Source organism: Salvelinus fontinalis, chromosome 33 (genome assembly GCF_029448725.1).
Source record: "Salvelinus fontinalis isolate EN_2023a chromosome 33, ASM2944872v1, whole genome shotgun sequence".
Classification (NCBI taxonomy): Eukaryota; Metazoa; Chordata; class Actinopteri; order Salmoniformes; family Salmonidae; genus Salvelinus; species Salvelinus fontinalis.
Window position 1 is genome coordinate 32,743,417 of NC_074697.1, and position 24,127 is coordinate 32,767,543.

The 24,127-nt window shown below is 41.6% G+C and overlaps 1 protein-coding gene across 1 annotated transcript; it reads left to right on the forward strand.

The window, feature by feature from the left end:
* The first annotated feature begins 7,725 nt into the window (after window positions 1-7,725).
* Window positions 7,726-21,914, forward strand: trarg1a (trafficking regulator of GLUT4 (SLC2A4) 1a). Its single transcript, XM_055895812.1, has 3 exons — window positions 7,726-8,879; window positions 18,441-18,567; window positions 18,915-21,914. The coding sequence occupies exons 1-3, from the start codon at window positions 8,463-8,465 to the stop codon at window positions 18,923-18,925; spliced, it is 555 nt and encodes a 184-aa protein (XP_055751787.1). The 5' UTR covers window positions 7,726-8,462; the 3' UTR covers window positions 18,926-21,914.
* The last annotated feature ends 2,213 nt before the right edge of the window (window positions 21,915-24,127 follow it).

Below are 24,127 nucleotides of genomic sequence, written 5' to 3' on the forward strand. Positions count from 1 at the left end.
GTCCCCCCTTTGCTGCTGTAACAGCCTCCACTCTTCTGGGAAGGCTTTGCACTAGATGCTGGAACATTGCTGCAGGGACTTGCTTCCATTCAGCCACAAGAGTATTAGTGAGGTTGGGCACTGATGTCGAGGATTAGGCCTGGCTCGCAGTCGGCGTTCCAATTCATCCCAAAGGTGTTCGATGGGGCTGAGGTCAGGGCTCTGTGCAGGACAGTCAAGTTCTTTCACACCGATCTTGACAAACCATTTCTGTATGGACCTCACTTTGTGCATGGGGCATTGTCATTCTGAATACTGAAACAGGAAAGGGCCTTCCCCAAACTGTTGCCACAAAGTTGGAAGCACAGAATCGTCTAGAATGACATTGTATGCTGTAGCGTTAAGATTTCCCTTCACTGGAACTAAGGGGCCTAGCCCGAACCATTAAAAACAGCTCCAGACCATTATTCTTCTTCCACCAGACTTTACAACTGGCACTATGCATTTGGGCAGGTAGCATTCTGCTGGCATCCGCCAAACCCAGATTCGTCCGTCAGACTGCCAGATGGTGAAGCGTGATTCATCACTCCAGAGAATATGTTTCCACTGCTCCAGAGTCCAATGGCAGCGAGCTTTACACCACTCCAGCTGACGCTTGGCATTGCACATGGTGATCTTAGGCTTGTGTGCGACTGCTTGGCCATGTAAACCCATTTCATGAAGCTCCCAAAGAACAGTTATTGTGCTGACATTGCTTCTAGAGGCAGTTTGGAACTCGGTAGTGAATGTTGCAACTGAGGACAGACAATTTATACGCGCTATGCGCACTTGGCGGTCCCATTCTGTGAGCTTGAGTGGCCTACCACTTCGCGACTGAGCCGTTGTTTCTCTTAGACGTTTCCACTTCACAATAACAGCATTTATAGGTGACTGGGGAAGCTCTAGCAGGGCAGAAACTTGACAAACTGACTTGTTGGAAAGGTGGCATCCTATGACAGTGCCACGTTGAAAGTCTGAGCTCTTCGTTAAAGCCAGTCTACTGCCTATGTTTGTCTATGGAAATTGCATGGCGGTGTGCTCGATTTTATACACCTGTCAGCAATGGGCGTGGCTGAAATAGCTGCATCCACTAATGAAGGGGTGTCCACATACTTTTGTTCATATAGTGTATCTATATTGTTTTAAAGGGATTTTCACACACTGACAAAAAATGTATACCGTCAATAAGCTTAGCCAATTCTCTGTATCTTGTTGCCACCATTACATTCCACTAGATGGCATTATTACTATAGCATACACCTCAGGGCTAAATACTGTACTATAAAAGTTGATATATCAACAACTACTCCAATAACAAAGAGGAAGTTTGAACTGTGTTCGGGGGGGGGGGGGGGGGGGGGGGTCTATGATAATTAATTCACCAGTATGGCACAATGGCAGTACAATCTTCAACAAAGATCTCCAACAGAGGACACTCTAAAACAGAGGCTTCTAGCTTTTGTTCCAGCCCAGCACTAACACACCTGACTACACTAATCATGGTCGAGACTAAAGGCTCTGATTAGTTGATTATTGGAAACAGGAAGTGTTAGTGCTGGGCTGGGACAAAAGCCTGACCACGCAGTTGCTCTCCAGGAGAACAGTTGGGGAACCCTGCTCTAGATTTGGAGAACCCTGCTCTAAGTTATTGTGTTGACCTGATATGCCTTCTGATGGCCTGCATGGTAACACGAAGGATCACTTTGCTGTGAAAGGAATGATGGGTAATTGCAGTGTCTGAGTGATAGATAGGGGTCACATACAGGTTAGTGATGGAGACACTCCCACAATAGTATGATAGACAGCACACCCAGCCACCCACAGCTGGCTCCAGTAAGTTACGTAATATAATTGGGTAAATGTCTGAGAGCCACATGTATGTGTGTACAGTATCAGGTCGATGCCATACAGCGAGCTCACTTTCATTCAGGGAATCCCTTATTTGTCATATCCCATTCTCTGTACACTCTTAGAAAAAACGTTTTTGGGGGTTCTTTATAGAACCTTTAGATTTTTTTATGAGATTAAAGAACCCTTTCTAGTATTAACAAAAATGTGAGAGTCCAACGAACCGGCTGAGGCCTCCCCGGTAGCTCTGGTACTGACACCCGGACCCAACATACCTTCCAGCACAAAAACAAACAAAAAACACTCCCTGATGCTTCCCTTAGGTGAGGTGTTATTCTGTACCGATGTACACTGAGAGTCGGGAAGCAAGTACAGGGAGTGAGTGTTTAATAAATAAACGGTACATAAAACAAGAAACACAAACAACGCACTGACATGAAACAGAGTCAATAGCACCAGAGGAAAGAACCAAAGGGGAGTGACAAATATAGTGAAGGTAATCAAAGGAGGTCATGGAGTCCAGGTGAGTGTCATGAGGCGCTGGTGCGTGTGGCGATGGTGACAGGTGTGCACAAGAATCAGCAGCCTGGTGACCTAGAGGCCGGAGAGGGCGCACACGTGACATAATGATGCAGCTTCATGATTTCACCTGGTCAAAAAAATGTCTATCGGACGTCTGACACGTTACGTCTATATGGCAGGGGGAGATTGAAATCATATTTTGCAACATTGTTGCAGAGGTCTGAGTGGCAAACAGAACGGTTCATACAAACCTATGCTGTTGCTAACTAAATGCTAGATAAAAGCAAGAGGAAATAATGTGTTTAATAAAAGCATAGTCCCAGTCGGTATTAGATAGAACGTCGCTGCCCTGCCTGTGTGGGAAAGAACCTGTGGTTACAGCAAAAACTTTACTTTTTTCAAATGCAATTCTCTTTTTGTCTGCTTGTTTTAGTAAATTACAAAACTACATTTAAGAAAAGTACAACATGTCTAAAGATTACATTTCAACATTGCCTGCTCCCGAGCGTTCTCACTACTTAGAAATATATAATCTTGTAGTGCTTCCCTCGTCTCCCTTTTCATGACGGAGCTAGCAGCCACGTGAGTGCTACCGACCAGCTACCAACCAGAACATTAATCTAGACCAACAACACAAACAAACGGACTGTACAGCTTCAAGTAGTGAGTGGAGTTACAGACTATACTAAACAAGTGAAATGTCTTACCAGTGATGAAGTGTTTTCCACACACGTCTACGTGTAGTGTACTTGGACACCGGGGCTCCACATTTCCCACTCTCCCACTCTCTGATGAATAAGCTCTTCTCTCAGGCTCTATTTCTCTACATGGGAGCATTGCAAACCATAGTTCGGGATTTTTTATCTTGTTAAATGTACATTGAACAACCACAGCTTTTCGTCATGTTTTGATATTTCTGAAAACAAAATCGATGATGAAGTAGGCACTTTCACACTGGGGGTCAATGGGAAATAATGTTTGTTCCTTATTATTACCTGAATATCAACTTGGACTATACACTCTTAGATATAAAGTGGTTATATGAAGAACCTTTTGATCAATTCAAAATATAACTGCCATTCCCATTCAAAAATCAACTTCCATTCCAGCATGACGACGCAGGAGGACGATGATTGAACCAACTTGCAAGTAGCCTAGCCCAGTGTTTCCCAACTCTGGTCCTCAAGTACCCCCAACAGTACACAGTTTTGTTGTAGTCCTTGACAAACACACTTCATTCAGCTCATTGTAGACTTGATGATTAGTTGACAAGCTGAATAAGGTGTGCTTTCCAAGGTTACAGTAAAAATGTGTTATTTTGGGGGTCCTCAAGTACCAGGGTTGGGAAACACTGGCCTAGCCTACAAATAAGCATGTTATTTTTCAATGTATTAAGATAAGCAAAGTACATTTTTTAATTCAAATATATGAAGCCAAAGTAATATGATAGGCTAGATTTAAAAAAAAAGTTGAAACGTTATTAGAATTTGAGCATGTTAGTAAGCTAGCTAGCTAGCTGACTTAGCTAGCTAAACAGACAAATCTAGCTAGGCTAATTTAATTTACCACTTTAGCTAACTCTTTTAACTAAACATGATTTTTTGTTGTGGGACATGCCTAAATAGATAATACATTATTTATAATAAATGATGTATAATAAGTCTTGATGATACAATAGCCTAGTTAATCATTACATTACTTTTAACACACTATCTATGTTTTGCTCAGTCTGTCAGTAACCCAGAACAATCAGAGGCAGAGGATCTCTCTTTCAGCTGCTGCGGACAACAACTGCATGTATTGGTCTTCTACATCATAGTAATTATATACTGTATGTCTGCCAGTGGCGGTCGGTGCTCTTTAAGATGAGAGAGGACGATTATTTTTTTGGAGCATGGCCTTCTTTCTATTACAGCATATTGGATGTCATTCATATTTCATTCATCCAGTTCAATGTAACATCGATAGGTTTAGGCTACTACATGACACTCATAATGTCCCTATACCCATCATGAGGTTGCTACAACCGAGCCTATGAATGAAAGTTTACAGCGTAGGTGCACAGGTCGAGAGAAATTTGAGTAATCAAGGTGACAGACAGTGATACATTCAATACTGCCTTGCACACTCTTGCCTGCATCTAGCTGATCTAGGGTGTAATCATTAGTCCAACAGTTGCAAACAAGAGTTTCTATTGGACAAATTCAGGTATGTTTATCCCCGTTTTGTTCCGTTTGTGTAACGGATGTGAAATGGGTAGCTAGTTAGCGGTGGTGCGCGCTAATAGCCTTTCAATCGGTGACGTCACTTGCTCTGAGACCTTGAAGTAGTGGTTCCCCTTGCCCTGCAAGAGCCTCGGCTTTTGTGGAGCGATGGGTAACGACGCTTCGTGGGTGACTGTTGTTGATGTGTGCAGAGGGTCCCTGGTTTGCGCCCGGGGCGAGGGGACGGACTAAAGTTGTACTGTTACATTGATGCTGTTGACCCGGATCACTGGTTGCTGCGGAAAAGGAGGAGGTCGAAAGGGGGGTGAGTGTAACGGATGTGAAATGGCTAGCTAGTTAGTGGTGGTGCGCGCTAATAGCCTTTCAATCGGTGACGTCACTTGCTCTGAGACCTTGAAGTAGTGGTTCCCCTTGCTCTGCAAGAGCCGTGGCTTTTGTGGAGCAATGGGTAACGATGCTTTGTGGGTGACTGTTGTTGATGTGTGCAGAGGGTCCCTGGTTCGCGCCCGGGTCGGGGCGAGGGGATGAACATAAAGTTAAACTGTTACATTTGCTTCCCTATAAGAAACGTTTATTTCAACAGAATCGGCATAATGAATACACCCCTGATCACACACAAACACAGTTCACTTTCATAGCTGCCACATGCAAATAGCATGATTCCTTTGATCGTTGAATAATTCCTTCTCGCATCTATGCCCTCTCCTCCTCTCACGTATTCACTTCGCTTGTGGACTTCAGTGCACAACACATCAGCCGTCAGTGACACGGCGAAAAAACCTTTCCAGGCCAAACCTTCATGTCATAACCGCTAACCCCTACACAGAGCCTACATCGATGTTACCATATTAGCTAACGTCAAGTCAACATAGCTACTAGAACCAAAGCGTTAGTAAACCCGCTACAATCATGCAGTACAGTGTACAGTTAGCAAGCAGTTTAGCAGTTACATCGGCGGTCCCCAGTGGCAATAAATGTATAAATCCAAAAGCTTACCTTGACTTGGAAGAGTTCTAGTGTTGGATAGCCATAGCAGCTAGGTAACATAGCATCCCTCTCTTTTTGAGCCAGGTGTTTGAGTAGGCTAAACTAGCTAGCTACATTCGTTAGCTAAGAAAGTGAAAGTGAAAATATGAAATATAGCTAGCTCACTCTCCCTCTCTTGCTTCTCCTTAATTTTTGAAGAAATACATTTCTTCAAAACTGTTCAACTATTGTCTTTTTCTCTCTGACTCAACTACTCAGCACATTTTATACACTGCAGTGCTAGCTAGCTGTAGATGATGCTTTTACTAAATTAATTCTCTGATCCTTTGATTGGGTGGGCAACATGTCAGTTCATGCTGGATGTCCTCCGGAAGTTGTCATCATTACTGTGGAAATCTGTGGAAAGGGGTGAGAACCACGAGCCTCCTAGGTTTTGTATTGAATTCAATGTTCCAAAAGGAGGACTGAAACGAGATGTCCCCTGGCTACACCATGGTGCTACCCAACAGAGTGCTGTTGAGACTACGGTACACGTTCATTGCTTAACAGTGTGTTTTAATCAATTATTTGGTGACGTGAATATATTTTGTGTAGTTTTATCTAAAAATTAAACTTTTTTAATGTTTCACTATTTTTATTTTTATGAAATTCCCTGAGGATAGTCCCACCCTTCCTCCTCAGAGGAGCCTCCACTGATGTCTGCATAGCATTTTGTCTTCATTTTCTGAAGATTACCTCATGTTTTTGCTCCTTTTTTCTTCTTCTCTGGAACCAGTCAGACATTAACCCATACTGTATTGGTGGTAGGTAGCCCAGCGGATAAGGAGTTGGACCTGTGTCTGGCTGGTTCAAATCCTGGGGCCGGGCGCTGGAACAAAATGGGTGGAATTGATCTGACAACTGCAGGACTACTGGGTTCACATCCTCAAAACATTCCCCTACTGTTGGACCCTTGATCAAGGCCCTTAACCACACAATATGCTCTTCGTCCAGGGGTGCTGCACTGCAACTTAAACATGTGCACATCTAAACTGTATGTTTGGGGGAATGAGAACGGAGCAGAAGACACATTTTTATTCTTCGCTGTAACTGGACAAAGTTACATTGTTTTGCATTATATTGTATTGTAAAGAAGTCAGCCAGAGTTGATGTGGGCCAGCATTCAAACAAAGGCATGCTTTCCTGCCCACCGATGCATATTTCCTATTGTTTTTGTTGCATATAATGACAATACATTCTAAAAAAGATGCTACTATTCTATTGTCCATTATTTAATTTTATTAAATTATATTATTAGCTAAAAATATTTATATTTAATAGTAGTAGCCATAATTCATGAATGTCACCATGCAGGGCTCTGTATGGAACCATTTTGTTTCAGTGAAGAAGAACATCTAAGGTTCTGATCCATATATGAAGCAAGCAATATAACCCTTTTAGGTCCTATAAGGAACCTTTTTTAAGAGTGTAGGACACAAAAACAGAAAACACCCAACTGCCCTCACTTGTCATAGGTCCTCACTTTGGACCATAGCAGCAGAAAACATCATAACATTTATCATTACATTTAGCACTTTAGAGCTCTACATAGTATCAATCTAGTTACAGCTTTAAATGCTGTATCCGAAAAAATTTACCCACTGTTTATAATCAGTCGATACAGAATGTGGATGGAAGCCTAAATTCAAGGTTGAACTACAAAGTTTCTATGTCAGTATCCACAAATAAAACCACCCCCGTGGTAGGTTATTGATTTGGTATTAATTTACCAGTAGGCTATATCAGGTTCCTGACCTGCTGCGTAAAGGGAGCCTAGTGGAAGACAATTAACATTCCTACCACACGGTGTACACGTTTTCAATCAAGCGTGTCCTTGGGACATTGAGCAAATCTATACAAACAAACCTAAGATCATCAATGATATATCTATAAATTAGATACATTTGAATAGTATAAGTGGTCTATATTAGCCTATATTAGAAGAGACTTTGAGGCGTCCCACGCGGGGATCAAATCGCCAGAGAGATTCTGCCCTGCCTCTCCTGCTCCTGGCGCGCTTCCATAGTGGTGCTGATGTTGGGAAGGACGGAAGGAGAGAAAGAAAGGGGAGGAGAGGAATGGGACGGAGAGGGGGCGCCGCACTGCTCTGCTACAAGTTCATCCCAGTGGCTCTCTTGCTGCAGCGTGAGAAACAGTCTTGACACACGACCCGTTGCGGAACAACACACAGGACACAAACTCACTTTCTCTGTTTCTCGGGGTATATTTGATTGAAACGAATCTCATTCCGTCATTCTTTATTACTTTGAATGAAAAAGAAAACGTTTATTTAAGTGAGATATACGGCTGGTAATAATTGTGGATCGAGGTGGGATTGAAAAGGCAGGCGACAGGCGCTTCACTGAGTGATTTGTTCTTTGGGTCTGGCGTTACAGATGGAGAGAGGGAGTGCACATTTCAGAGGAGATCGCTTTCCGATAGCACGTATGGATTGAATGGAAATGCGGAATTGAGGCGGAAGGCATTCTTGATTCTAGAGGAAGAATGATGCGAAAATCCAACGGGAAAATACCACTATATGTTTTATCTCTAATTGAAAGGGGTTGATTTATAACGCATGTGGTTGACATAGCCAATCTAAATGGTGCATTAGTATACATATCAACTTGCCACGGAATTGGTTACATTGGGTAGTCATAGTCTTAGAGTTTATTGTAAAATCGAAAAATAAATTAAACTATATTTTTTTATCAGGTCAAAGAATGGGAATATAGCACCACTATAACCAGTCTTAGTACTTTACACGAGTAGGCATTTTTTCCTCTATTGGAAACTGATTAAAATATTTTGGATTTTGAAGAAATGGCAATCAACATAGACACTGAATTCGAGAAATCTAACCTGGGAGAGAGCGGCCGCGCGCCCGCCAACGAGTCTCAGGAGACGGAGAAACTTCTCAGCCCCGTGACCACCGAGCCCGCTGGCGGCAACGGTATGAAAATGTCCTCCTCCTTCACAGTCAACGTGGGGAGCGACAAAAACCTGGATGTAGACCAGAACGGCCACAGTTTGCCCTTTAGGTCGGGCTCTGCAGGGCACCTTGCTGCTGCCCCCCTTTCCCCGTCCCGGGTCAGTTTGAGTCGCAGTTGCACCTCTTCCATCGGAAACGCCGCGGTCCAAGAGGCGCAAAAGCCCAAAGACTACCTCATACTGGTCATATTGTCCTGCTTCTGCCCTGTCTGGCCCGTCAGCATTGTTGCTTTGTTATTTTCAATTATGGTAAGTGGATATATATCGTCTAGGAAAGTGGGGTCTAAAAACGCCTGTCGTTTCTTGTCAATTCACTGTCCATGCTGTATTGATATACTAATCATTATTTGCAATTTCTTAATAAAATAGAAATATGATATTAACACTAGTAATAACCTCAAACAGCATTGTTTAGAATGCTGACTGTTGCCACTAAACCGTAGCCCTATAGCCAAGTTGAATTCGAAAGCCCCTTTTTACCCATTCGTGATCAAGTGTAGGCCAAAGGGCTCTATTCAATCTGTATCGCTGAAGTTTACAGATTGCATGCTAGAAATGTAAAGGTCATTTCCGATTTTGCCGACATATGCAGTGTTTACCTTGAATGCAGTCTCTGCTAAAACGGAACATTATATTTAAATTTCAATCATGCTGTAACAATTTCCGCGATATGGATTGTATAGAGCTCTAAACTATTCAACAAATAAATGTATGATAACGGGAAAAGGACAGTATATCTTAAATTTGGAGGGATCGCAAAAACTGGGATCACATGACATATCCATCACCCTTCAATTAATTACATTCCAAACTTGGGTGATCAAATATGACAGCTGAGGAATGCTTTTTTTGTAATTTTTTGGGGTTGCAATTAATTAAATAGGAGATGAAAGAGGCTAGGGCTGTTGTAGGGACTGTATTACCGCCACACCAGCAGTCATGAGTCATGAAATTCAATGTGACCGTTGAGTCGTGGTAATCTCCTTTTAGGCCCTCTGGACATGTGTTAGTAGTAACAAACTAGCGTTAGCCACATAGCTAGCCGAGCTAATGTTAGCCACAACAAAGTGGAATGCGTGTAATGTACACGAATGCGTAATAAAGACAGAAAATTGTGTAATACACACAAAATGCGTTGTGATGAAAATCATGTATCAATGAGTTGGATTGATCATTTTGAAGAAAGAAATTTAACAACAGGTTGAAACTGAGTGGAACACATTGTCGATGTGGATGTTGTTTCAAAGCCTAACACAACGAAATGGACAGCAGCTGTTTTCTATTGACATTCATTTGGATACATCCATAACAATGTTTGCCTTCTCGTCAGGACACTTGACAGTGTTCATTACGAGGAGATCGCACTGCAAATCTGTCATGAGAATTTTCAATCCCAATGATAATAACTATCAATCAATCAATAGCTTTGACCAATCCCCGAGGTTTGTAAGACCATGGGTATAATAATAATTGGGCAAAGACTCAGCTTTATGCAAAAGGTTAGCACAGTTTATTCAGAGAACGTTCTAAAGTCAAGAATACAAAGACATCCATTTTATACCTGGCTCCTTAATTACCCACATACTTTCACACAAACAGTAGATATTCTACGCACATACATACACACAAACAGTAGGTGAGTTTTATCCTTCTCCATAGTTCTCACCACTGTGTATCACTACCCAGCCGACAGTTCCATTCCCCCGAGATTAGGGGAACCTTGAGAAGTACACCCTATCCTATCATAAGTTTCTCAGAGTCCTAGCCAGGTCGGTTCAAACACAGTTTAATTGTTCTTCGGTATTTTCTTAGGCACACACATACAAGTTCAAACCCTAAACTACGCCTTGCTCAGACAGTCTGTGTTTTTCCACTATACAGATACATTGTTTAATCTAATTCTGAATAAAACTACACACATCATCAGATTATAAGTTTATGATTCTAATCAATTTCATACTATTATATGGTTTCAGAGTGGAATTATTTAATCATTATCTTTCAACATAAAATGTATTTGATCAAAATACAAAATTAGGCTAGAAGCTAGCTAAATAGTTTGTTGCTAGCAAACTTGCCAATATGACAACCAAATTCAAAAATATCAGTTGCTGAAAACAGCTGGTCAAACTAGAAACGTGCAAGGATTTGACAGCATAGCGCCACTTGCGTCATGACTGCAACACTGCAGTAGGGACCAGAGAAATTAATGTTCATCACTCACTATGTTAGGTCATCAGTTGCTCCAAAAAAATATGTCTCTGCAAAAACAAATCAATGCTAGCTACATAGCTAACTCTTTCCTAAGTGTTTACAATGTATTAAATGTCGGTTTGTGTGGTTGTTGGTTTAGTTTCTGTAACTTTGTAGTAAGTAAAGTGTGGAGGCGCTTACTGTGTCATGATTGCAAGCTGTCCCAATATCTTTTCCAACTGTCCCTTTATCTGGTTTTAATGTCCATTCTAGAATGCCCTTCTTGCCAATCAGAAATGAGTATTCAACAATGCTGTGGTATAATATAAAATAATGGCACAGGACTTATAAGCATATCTTGTCTGCTGAATGAACAAGCAACAGCCTATGGCAAGGCGCATACCCAGATAACATACAGCAGGCCAACTCATATTCTGTTCTTCTGAAATAAATGTCCTTCATATTATAATGTTTCTTTAGACCTGCGTAAAATAAATAATAGATTTATTGTTATGGTTTATATTCAATTTATTTATTAGACTTTTTTAAATGTAGATGTTCCAAAGGCACACATCAGCAGCTTGTATGTGTGGAGTCCTGGAGATGCTAAACTTGTTTATGTTAATTATCGGTACTTTACCGTGAGATCGGCAGTCTCTTGCATGACAATAACCGTCTGACAAAATATCATGACTTCCATAGCCCTAAGAGAGGCACAGTGTACGTAGGCTACGGTGTTAAGCCTGGTGCACACCGGTTGCGTCAAACTGTATGCGTTCTGGCGGAAGTCCATTCATTTCAATGGGAGGCAGTCCACACTGCTGTGACTCATCTGCCAGATTCACGGCGTGTGGTACTGCGTGCAGTGTGTCGCATGCATTGGATCTTTCCATCTTGTGTGCGTTACTTTGAAGTGTGGAATCAGACACGGAAGTAGATAAACCACCAAAGAAGTTGCTAATGTGTAGCGTGATTCTTTATGTTGTGATGCCGCGCATGGATTGCGAAGACTACATAAAATGTACCATACAGGAATGTAATGATACAACCTGTGTACACGCTTATGGTAGCCAACCTCTTATGCTGGACACAATCAATATTGTGGTCGTGTGGTAAAAATTCAAAGCTTTTAAAATCGATACTTATAGAGTTCATAGAGACCTTTGAGAACGGAAATAATAACAAACCTCATAAGCAATAGAATGACAAAAGTCTTACCAGACTTTATATATAGCAATCAAACAGGGTTTATTCAAAATAGACACTTCCAAACAAATACAAGAACATGTTTCAGTTTAATACAATATGCTAAAAAACAAGATGTAGATTTATCAATAATGGCTGTTGATGCCAAAGAGTCTTTCGACCGTTTTGAATGGCCTTTTCTATTCAAAACTTTGAAAGCTTTCAACTTCCAGCTGAAATAATACATTTAATAAAAATATTACATAAATGTCCTCAAGCTAAAATATACACAAATAATACATAATCTAATGAAATTGCTTTAGACAGGGATGTCTTCTCTCCCACTCCTGTTTGCACTGGCAATTGAAGCGCTTGCAGAAAGAATTAGTCAGGGCCCAAACCTAACAGGTATCAGTATTGGTTAACATGAATACAAACAACAATTATTTGTAGACGATCACCTGATATACCTGACCAATATTGGCAATAGGGGGAAAAAAACGAATGATCTAGAGAAATCACTTTGCAAGCCAGCATAATGTGACTTGCAGGCCCGATGTGGCCTGTAAACCCAGAGTTTTCTAACACCACTGTGTTAGAGTATAACTAGGCCCTCAAAAAAAGGGCCCGGAACCCTTCATAGAGGCAGGTAGGTAGAATCATTTACAGGGGGTTCTTTGAAGCGCCAAAACATTTCCCCCTCCTATGTGGACAAATGGAAGAATGTATGGTTCTCCTTAGCACCTTTTTTTCTAAGAGTGTAATAACTAGAGAAGTTTGAGAGGGTTGTGTTGAAACTACTGAGATGTTACTGGTGTTTTTTACAGATCTCATTACACTGCTGTTATGAGGCTGAAACCTCCACAGAGTTTGTTTCTGACTTAAGTTGTGACTGGCCTACATGTTGGTGGCTGTCCTTGCTGCAGGCTACATTTTCTATGCTAGTGTTCTAATAAGATAAGTTTGGTCCAGGTATAAGTGGCTCTAGCCAGTTGAGAAGAACACAATTTGGCTCATGTGTCTTCTATCTTTGGGCTTTCAGAATGACTCAAAGACAGGGACAGCAAACAATAATAAGTTCTCTCCTAATGGAGCCAGTATCCTAGCTGACAGAGGGAGGGAGAGAGAGGGAAGATAAGAGAGGGAAGGGGTAGAAACCAGAGATGGCCACTAACTCAATAGAAGGCGATAGAAGTCAATTGAGCCTTTCTGCAGAGGGCAAATTGCAACAGTTATCCAGCTACGTGGCTTTGATAAACATCTTTTCAGTCCTGAGGGGAGCAAGACAATCTCTCTCTCACACACACACACACACACACACACACACACACACACACACACACACACACACACACACACACACACACACACACACACACACACACACACACACACACACACACACACACACACACACACACACACACACACACACAAACGGGATACAGGCTAGCATCAGGATAGGAAATCACAATATTACCTGCCCGCCACGGGGGTGGACTTGTAAAGATTATTCAGGCAGCCTACAGATTGGCTAGAACACATTTTCTAACACTGAAACAGATAGGAATTTAATCAAAAGGGAAAAATATAATAAATCCTCAAATCTTTATTTAAAAAGGGGAAAAGGACTTTTGCCTACATTCTGTATCTACATGTGGGGATAAATTCATTCCATAATTTCATAACACTGAATACCAAACAATTGGTTAATAATACAGTATATTGCTCAACCACCTAAGGCATAAAAAACATAATAGATGTATATATATGATATATTGTACAGTATATCTTGTACAACCACCAATGGCCAACTCATGCTGATCTGTAAATAGAAAAGCAAGTTAGGCTTAACAGATGTAAGACAGCTGTACTGATGGCTATTGGCGTTGAGGTTACTGCTGGTGGACGCAGAAGACGTGGAGTCAATTCTGTGGCGTGGAGAGGCAGGGAGAGACAGGGTTATGGGCTTTTATTGGCTGTGCAGGACTGACGGCTGGGCCCAAACTGCTACTGCACGCTCGGCACGTTCACTGGTGAAATATGGGCTTCAAGCTTCAGCCCAGTGGATATTTTTCCTCTTTCTTTTAAGGTGTGGGAAGGGGGAGCCGTGTGTATGTGTGTGTGTCTAAATGGCTTATTAGTAATCTTGTGCAGCTGCTACGATGGGTAGTTTTGAAATCAGCATTCCCTCTGAAAACTTGGAAAGGACAATGGTGGAATAAGTACCCAGTTGTCATACTTAAGTAAAAGTATAGATACCTTAATAGAAAGTTACTCAAGTAAAAGTGAAAGTCACCCAGTAAAATACTACTTAGGTAAAAGTCTAAAAGCATTTGTAGCAGCAATTTAGCTATTACTGAAGTAGCCCTGCTGATATAGTACTACACCCTACTACATTTAACCTGGACTAAAAAACATTTTCAATGGCGATTTTCCATTGAGCTTGTTTTTAACTCCGAACTAGGCTTATTCTGTGCCCTGGAAACAGCCTCTTCATGTTGTATGGATCAAACAATATGTTTCCTCGAATACATGACAGTGGATTAAACTATGTGAATCATCAGTCTACCTCTGGAATAGAATCATGGAATACTTTCTCCAGCCCTTCTCTTCCTTAGAGATACAGGCTTGCCTCATTCAAGCCTTCTACGCATAATCCAACATACTGTCCACATGTACCACCTCTCAGCTCTTTGACTGTTTGCCCTGGGGGAAAACAACCATTAATGAGGACTCATGATGCCTTATGTGGATACTTCAAAGCCGTATCTGTCCATCCTTGAGGAGATATCTGATTTGACATAATGAGGTTGTTGTAAGCAGAAGGGTAGAAACATTGTTTTCACCGATCCAACTCGGTCAGATCAGTGATCTCTTAACATGGCGTCCTATAAGTTAAAACATTATGTGATTGGTAAATTAACTCTCAAAATCTACTCAATTGTTTTTAGACATAGACTGACCAACTGAATGTGGTTAAGATCAGTGGTCTGTTTAGGGACGTAACATCCAACTGATAAAGTTGTGGAATTGTTGAATTAGGTGTTTCAGTGAACTCTTACACACCAGGGTTTCCTAACCCTGCCCTGCCCGTGGGCTCCGTTCCAATAGTGTAGAAATGTGTCCTACTGTCATTCCTCCCATCAAGTGGTCACTGATCTGACGTGACTGGATTGGTAGAAGCTAGGTCGTAGTGGAACTCGCCTATCAAATCAAGTTAGATCAGCGATTACTTAAAAGAGGGAGAGAAGGAAAGGAGACATTTTAGAGTTATCTGAATACACACGGGCATACACACATAGACGCCAGGGTTGGGCTCAATTCTCTCTCTCTCTCTGTGTGTGTGTGTGTGTGTGTGTGTGTGTGTGTGTGTGTGTGTGTGTGTGTGTATGTACAGTACAATTCATGTCCTCCAGGCTGCTCCCATCCCTGGGACCACACTTCATTATTAATGACAGCAGCAGCAGGGAGGGAGAGCACTTTCTTAGAGACCCATAGCTCTCCATGTTCTACTTCTTTCTCTCTCCATCTATCTCTGTCTCTACCGCCATCTTCCTCTCCATCTCATCTCTGATTCTGTCCTTCTCTCTCCATCTCCGATTCTCTCTCTCTCTTTCTCCCGCCACCTCTCTCCAGCCTCGACTGCAGTGGGAACAACCACAGGGCTGGGGGAGGGGATGTGATGTGTATGTGTTTGTTGTGTGGGCTTGCCTGGTTGTACTGCAGGTGGGATGAGAGGCCAGGTTTTTGCTGAATTTCACATACATAAGAAAAATATGAGCAGGTCTCCCTCTCCCTGTAAATCAATACAACCATTTATTACCTAGTCTGAAGGCTCCCTTCCACCTACCCCCAGCTACTAACACACAGTCACACTTTACTCTCTCTGAGAATACAGCTGGAGGTCTTTGTGTGTGTGTGTGTGTGTGTGTGTGTGTGTGTGTGTGTGTGTGTGTGTGTGTGTGTGTGTGTGTGTGTGTGTGTCAGTCACCAGATCTTAACACTTAAGGGAGATTCTGGAGCAGTGCCTGACACAGCATTTTCCACCACCATCAACAAAACATCAAATGATGGAATTTCTTGTGGAAGAATGGGTCGCATCCCTCCAATAGACTTCCAGACACTTGTAGAATCTATGCCAAGGTGCATTGAAGCTGTTCTGGCTCGTAGTGGCCCAACTCCCTAATAAGACACTTTATGTTAGTGTTTCTTTGATTTTGGCAGTTACCTATATATTATAGGTATTTACATTTGGGGTGTGCTATTTGCACATATACTGTTGTCTTCTGGATTTATTCGTCAACCCTTGCAGTTTTGGTACTCATACCAGACAGCATATTGAAAAAGTATCAGACAGTAAATATAGCATCACTGGTCTAAGCAGAAATAATAATGTATGCAATTGAAGGGTTCTGTCCCGGATCAGTCCTTATGAAGACCTAAAGCATCAGAGGACATTTAAAGAATGCATGACTGTGTTCTGTTTAAGATTATGATTTGCATTCCTCCCTGTCTGCTCAAAAACGTAACTATCACCCCCAGTTCTGAATTTGAATGAGGCTGCCGCTATTCACACAGCATTATGCATAGCTAGTAGCTGCTCTAAACAGGAAGTATTACATCACATCTGGATGTCCTGCCAGACACACAAATGCACATAAGTGCACACACACACACACGCACTCAAGTGCGGGCGCCACACACACAACAGCAAACGGTGAAGCCCGCCTTGCTAAGACATATACACACACATTCACGCAAGTTCACATACTGTACACACACACATACCTAGCTAATAGAGAATTACTGTATTCTGCCAATGCAATATAATTTTCATCATCCAAAGAGAAAAATGTAGGTGTATTATAAAGGAGATGGGGAAGAATGTGTTCTAGAAGTGGGATCACCATTACAGCAGAGCCTCCAGTCATCTCCATAGATGTCATGGTTTAATAAAGGCTAATTGAATTCAGAGTTATATGTAATTTCCCCCCAGTTAGAATACTTTGAAAGTGTTTCCTTCTTTCCTCCATTGTGTGGTTAAAACTGATCTGACGTTGATATAAATTAAAACATAGGCCCTCATAGAGGCCAGTCCAGCACCATGGACAGCACCCACACCATGGACAGCACCCACACCATGGACAGCACCCACACCATGGACAGCACCCACACCATGGACAGCACCCACACCATGGACAGCACCCACACCATGGAAAGCACCCATATGCTTCTCCAAGTCCTTTTGGTTCATGCTCAGATAGTACTGTATATCTGCGGTTGGCATTTTGTTGTTTTCCTATATCTTCTTTGAGATGATTGTTTAGATTTTGGTTTACAATCTGTTAGATGTGGTGATGACAGAAACAGATAATACACCACTGTACCCCAGTCTAAGAGGCTGAGGTCATTTGGAGAGATGCCTGTTGAGTAGAGATCTTTTTGTAGCTATTGATCTCCATAATGCAGTGTAGTGGAGTGGGGGTTGTGTGTGTTTGTGTGTGTGGGGGGGGGGGGGGGGGGGGGGGGGGGGGATTTCTACTGCTCATCCAAAGAGAAAAGCAGTGGCAGATTAATGGGAGAATGTGGCATTCTAGGACCTGGGTAATTGCAACCCGATGCCATAATCAGAGGTATTTGTCTTTTGTGTCTCTCAATCACCTCCTGTGGTCCTGTCTTAGACACACTGACACACACCACTCCAGTCTGTCAACCTGTCTCTATTGTCTGCAACAGATATACGTATAGTACAGTATAAAGCTGCCTTGTGTGATTTACAGTAAGGTCCACACTACACTGTTCTTCAACTTCAACCAATAACAACCGAAAGGCTCTGCAGACAAAGTTTGATAATCAATGAATAGGCCTCACTGTGGTTTCCAAATATTGGAAATACTTTATACAACAAGGATAACCTCTTGGTCAAGTCGTTATCGTAAAATATCAATAAAGAACCTGGCAAAAGTGTAAATAAATAAAAAGTCTGCAATGAAATGGTCCCAAATTTTGTGGAGCTTTAGGAAAGCTCTTGGTTAGCGTTCATGTTCATTCCACTTTAAAGCCATTTCTCTGTGCATTAATGGACTATCAACTGATAAATATTTCAGTGACTGAGTGAAACTGCCAAATGAAATCATGTCCAGGTATGTTTGAGAATAAGTTTTCCTGTGAATCTCTGTATGGATTTAAGAGTTTCAGTTGTAAGATTCAGTTTTCCAACAAGAGCACAAGTCATACAAACAGGAAGTAAGACATCAGACAGTTTGACTATAAGATGACATGAGAAAGGTGTAGTTCAAGATCTGGATAAGATTGTATGCTAAATGACCAAAATGTAAAACGTAACAACTCAAATTGTGTCATGACGGTTGTATCTCTGTGAGGGTGTAAATGCATCTGGCCTTGTGTTGTGTGTCCTCTACTCTACAGTCAAGAAACAGCCTGCAGTCGGGAGACTTGGACGGCGCTAAGAGACTGGGTAAACTGGCTCGACTCCTCAGTGTCGTTTCCATATTCCTGGGTGTGCTCATCATAGTCGTCTCTGTAACGGTCTCTGGTAAGTAACACACACACACCGCTGCAATGCATAAACACATGCACATACACACATACTGCATAACAATTTCAAGGTAATATATGAACATACATAAACATACACCAGTCTGTCATCAATCACATTGATGCCTGGAAAGTGTGTGTGTCTGTGTGTCAGCTCAGCAGATTTCTGAGCTCTGTGTGGATTGATTAAAGACTTCAGCTATAGCAGGCTGGCTTTGTGGCAAGGAGAGTATCCCTCCTGCTGTTTCAGCTACAGACCAGCCTGTCAAACTGTAGGAATGACTGGACCTTAACCTTTCTCTCTCTCACTCGCTCTCACCTCCCCTGCTCTCTCTTCCCTAACAGTAACCAAGTGACCAGTGTATATACTATGAAACAAGAGCACTGCTGCAAGCCAAGCAGAGGATGCAGCATGGAAAAAATATATAAATTCCGTTGATTCCTGAGATGAAAAAAATATATCATCACCTGCTCCACACTGTAATCAAGATCAAGGCAAAAAATTAAGAAGTTTAAAGAAGAGTAGGAAATGCAGTAGGAAATACACTAGCAAATGAATAAACCAAAGCAAAAATATCCAGATATGCATGCATTAGATTACAGTAACATTTGCTTGATGAAAAATAAAATCCTTGATATAAAAAGTGTACTTCAAAAGAACGTTGGACGATTGACTTTTGGTTTGAGGGACTTGCTACTCTGATTCGATTCTCTGTGGAGTAAAAATAGTCTTAAGATGAAGAAGAGAGGGATGAACAGAGGAATGAAGTGATACAAACTTTTCTGTATCAAGAACGGAAGGAGACCTTGAAAATGGACTCCAAACATCAAGACAGCTGAATAATAACCTAAATATATACCTAGTTGGCCTGACCTCCTGCATTGAAAGCATATACAACTATACAGATATATTTGCAATATAAGTATATACAGATTAATATATCAATTCACATTTTATAAAAGTTGTGTATGTTGGGCTGCGATGATTGAGACTTAAGTTAAGATGGCAACCTGGCCGGCAGTGGCTGTCGCCTAATATGGTTTGCCGAAGGATGTAATATTTGACCAGGGAACACAATTCAGAGAAGATGTTTTTGAATTTATGTTGTTTTTTTTGTAGGTTTTTGACAAAAATAAGAGACCACTTGCATGCATGTCTTGACTGTAGATAGCCAACCTTCTTCATTTTGTTTGTGAATTCATATTTGTTTGCCTGTGTTTTTACTTTGGGATGTAACGAGCCAGTTGCTTAGAGCCTTTGGAGAGTGAATTGTACATAATGTGAGTGTTTCGGCTCCATGTGGGTTGACTGTGGGTAAGGACAGAAACATAATTCCCCCCCCTTCCCCTGCCTTGCTGTGGGAGGGGTCTGACTATATTAATGCGCATGCCTACCCTCCCCATCCCCTCTCCAAAAATCCATGCCAGAACATGGGCATAAGTCTGAGGATATTCAATTTGTCAGAACTATCACTCTCCCCTTCCCCACTGCCCCCCTAGCTCCCCCTCCAACTCACCCTACCCCAGTACCTTGTCTTATTACCTGGACTGTTAATGTAACTTGTTTCACTGAATGTATTTTGTAGTACTACAGAGACCAACACCAATCCTTAACCTATTGCCACCGTGCTGTATCGGTATGACATGTATTTATATGAAGAATATATATGCAATATTATATAGGCATGCTTTGGGCTAAATGGTACCCAGGTTTTTGTATGTCACTGTAAGGACCCACGTTAAAGGAACATTGTTTTGAGGTTTGATTGATTGATTGGCAGCAGTTCTCTCTGTACCTGTACTGTAACACACTAATTTGTCTGTATTCAAATGTGTCACCATGCCATCTGGAATAAGTCACACAGTTGGTTCAAATTCTACTGCGGTAACACAACAAAGAACTGTTATATTGACACACTTCAGATGTTTTCTGGAAGGTCATAACACCTCTTATAAAACCTTCATAACCACTACATGATGCTTCATAACACCCTTGTTTGGACTTACATTCATGTTTATATTACTCTCATAACTCATGCTCTTCAACTCCCATAAGATTTCAATACTGTAAGTTGACATTAGCGATTATTCATGTTTTCTTGATTCAACTGCTTGTCTTTTCAAGGGCTAATGTAGGTGTTAGCTACACATGAGATCAAAGAGAAATAGTTATATGATAATTTGATTGAATTGATCTGGCCTGAATTTAAAATGTTCAAAGAGATATAAAGTGATTGAAAAAGCACCTGTAATTGGTGAAAAGGGTCACCATATTAACATTTGAGGTCTCCTTTGAATCCTCTAAACTATGAACACACATTGGTTAATTCCTTGCTGAATAAAAAACAATTCTGCCCCTGTCTAAGCATGCAAAGCACTAGTAAAACCTGGAAACTCTCTTGACAATCTGTGAACATTTTTGGCATCTGTACTGTATTTCTAGAAACAACAAATAGAAATAGGACCACAGCGGGTGAATGACTCAACATGGTCACGATGTTTAAAAGCACTGAACTCAAGACAGCCTTACAGCACATCTTTGGGTATGATAACAAAAAGGGCAGCAAGTTCATGTTGCTATACAAGTTATATTGTACAATATGACGCTCGTGCAGCCAGTGTGCTTCCCTTGACAGATGGGCTGAAGAGACATCCCTGTCTAAAGAGCTCTAATGTTTATCTCTGGGCAACAGGCATGCACGAACTAACTTCCCACACACACCTAAAGGGCTTTTAGAAACCTGCCTTGGGGGGGAAAGTAGACAGCTGCTTTTGTCATACATTAAGAGTAAACGGCAGAGGAGAGAGAGAGGGGGAGACCCCGACCCAGCAGGAGAGTCAGTAACTCAGTCTGCCACTGAAAATCCAAAATTCAACATAATGCTTATAAGACCTTCCGGAGACACCTGAAACCCCACCTCTTTAAGGAATACCTAGGATAGGATAAAGTAATCCTTCTGCCCCCCCCCCCCCCCTTAAAAGATTTAGATGCACTATTGTAAAGTGGTTGGTCCACTGGATATTATAAGGTGAATACACCAATTTGTAAGTCGCTCTGGATAAGAGCGTCTGCTAAATGACTTAAATGTAAATGTTAAACAAATATGTCTGGTAATTTCACTGTTATCACATGAAATTCCACGTTTACAACACATACTTCCCTGACCATCTTTCTGCTGCGAGATGCATACAAGCTGTTCTGTGTCAGTAAAACAGTGACTTTCAATTCATGTCTATTTTTTTATGTCCTTATTTCTTCCCCTTTTGATAGCATATGTATATGCTGGTGTCCATCTCTGTTGTGAACATTCTGCATGTCTGGAATAAACGTTATCATGCATGGTCTCCGGTGAGTTGGATTGATTTATATGGATTTGGATAGCATTGATCTGTGTGTTTGTGTTTGTGCATGGACAGAGTATGTCATAGAGGAATGGTCTAGGGGGAGTGTGAGAGAGGGGGTGTAAAGGGTCAGACAACCTGCCTTTTAAAGTGGCATCTGGAGTAAAGCAGCAGCAGCTCCACTGACATAATGATCAAAGTGAATGTTCCTGTCTGGAACACTAGAACAGGGAAAGCTGTGGAGCTAAACCCTCATGTTAGCATATACACACTGACTACTCTAAGAATGAACCTTTTTAGTCATATTTTTTTATTGATTATTAAAGAATAAGATTGGCTCTCTTTAGCTACAGTAGTAGCCCCTTGGTATATCCTGTTGCTCTGAACAATCGGATGAACTCAGAAATAGAACGAGCCTCGCAAGTCAAGTGTGCTTGAAAGGTCTATGGACCCACAAAAACAAAATGTTTGCTTGATTTCTCAAATAGTCATTTTTTTTTGGTGACGCCACCTTTACTTGTTTGTGGTTCTCCTACACGTCATTAGACACCCTCATGTGAGTTGCATCTGTGAGCTGTGCTAGAATCAGCCTTTTAAACTCACTTTATACTTATTTGTGGAAGAACTTGAGTCACAGTGAAAGTGCACAATACTTAGTTCTGCTCCAGTGATCTTCAAACCAGACAAAAGGATATGAAATATTCAGACTCTACACTGTAGCACCAGAGTAGGCTAGCTGTGTTTACTGTAAGGATGTTTGTTGAACCAGTTATAGACCAATAGCAGTACTGCACTCAGATGCCAAAATACAGTCCCCATTTACCCTCAGAGAAGAGAGAAACCTGAAAAGAGATAAAGAATGAAAGGAATAAAGGACAGTGACATCACATGAAAAAGGGGGAAATTGGTGTACTTGGAATGGTTATAGATAATCCCACTTCATGTAGCTATACAAATATAACAAACTTCAATATTTCAGTCAACTGAGACTAAAACATCCATGTCTAGTTACCAGATGATAAATGGTGAGATGTAACAGAGACAGAAAGACGAGGTAATTCATTTAAAACTCAGTAGTTGACTATGGAGATGACAGGGGAGTCATGACAGGTTCCTGTAGAGTCCTGGGGGGAAGCCGTCACCCCCCACAGACTGCAGTTACATCTCCCCTGCAGTGTGGCTGTCACGACACACACATGCTCCCAAGCAGGCAGGTGCACACAGTTTTACAAAACAGAGGTCTGAGGGAGTGTGTGCGGGTGACTCAGATTCTGTCCGAGTGAATTAATGTGAGCACCTCATTCCCCCAACAGTAATCTAGCTGCTGCAGCCTTGTTTACTGTATCATCTCCAGCCACTTCCATTGTAAAACCACTTAAAATGCCACTGACAATTTCAAGCGAAAGAAACTAAACTCCTTAGAACTGTAGCATCTTTCAAATCAACGTTCATATTAGGGATGTTAAATGTTAGTTGAATAAGCAATTATTCAGCCTAGAGCTGGGGGAAATGTTCAGTTGACATCAATGTATGACGTAAAGTAGACCTTAGCCTACGGTAGGCCTTAGCAGTATACGATCCTAGATCATGAAGAAGGAAAGAGGCCTGAATGCTGATCACTCTTACAGATCTCTGGATTTCAAGTGATCTTGTGTGGCTCAGTTAGTGAGAGCATGGTGCTAGCAACACCAACGTTGTGGGTGCCATCCCCAGGGGAGCACATACACATGAAACAAGTATGCATGCACTCGCTGTACTGTAGATATGTGTCTGCTAAGTGGCATATTAAGCGAAGTAGATGAATCTTAGAATGTAGCCCAGGGCTGCCCAACCCTTTTCCTGATCTGTAGTTTTTCAGTCCAACCCTAATTCCGCGTATCGGATTCAGCTAGTTATGGTCTTGTTGAGCAGCTAATTAGTAGAATCGGGTGTGTTAAATTAGGGTTGGACTGAAAACCCACAGGACAGTAGATCTCCAGGAAGAGGGTTGGGCAGCCCTGATGTAGAGGTTGTGAGTTGAAGGAAACACGTAATGGAAGAAGTCTGAGACTTTCACAGTTTTAGTTGAACCATACACCTGAATGTGGCCATTGTTTAAAGAATAACGGTACTTGCAGCACTGGAGTTCTATCAATGGTCTTCAATGAAAAATACAATTTATCAATACATGTCGAAGTAAAAAAAATAGACAAATAAAATAAGTGCCTAGTATCACA

What these genes read in the sequence shown, in the direction of transcription:
- trarg1a (XM_055895812.1), top strand. Translation starts at nt 8,463, where the DNA reads ATGGCAATCAACATAGACACTGAATTCGAGAAATCTAACCTGGGAGAG. An exon ending in CTTTGTTATTTTCAATTATG is followed by an intron (nt 8,880 to 18,440) that starts GTAAGTGGATAT and finishes TCTACTCTACAG; the next exon opens with TCAAGAAACAGCCTGCAGTC.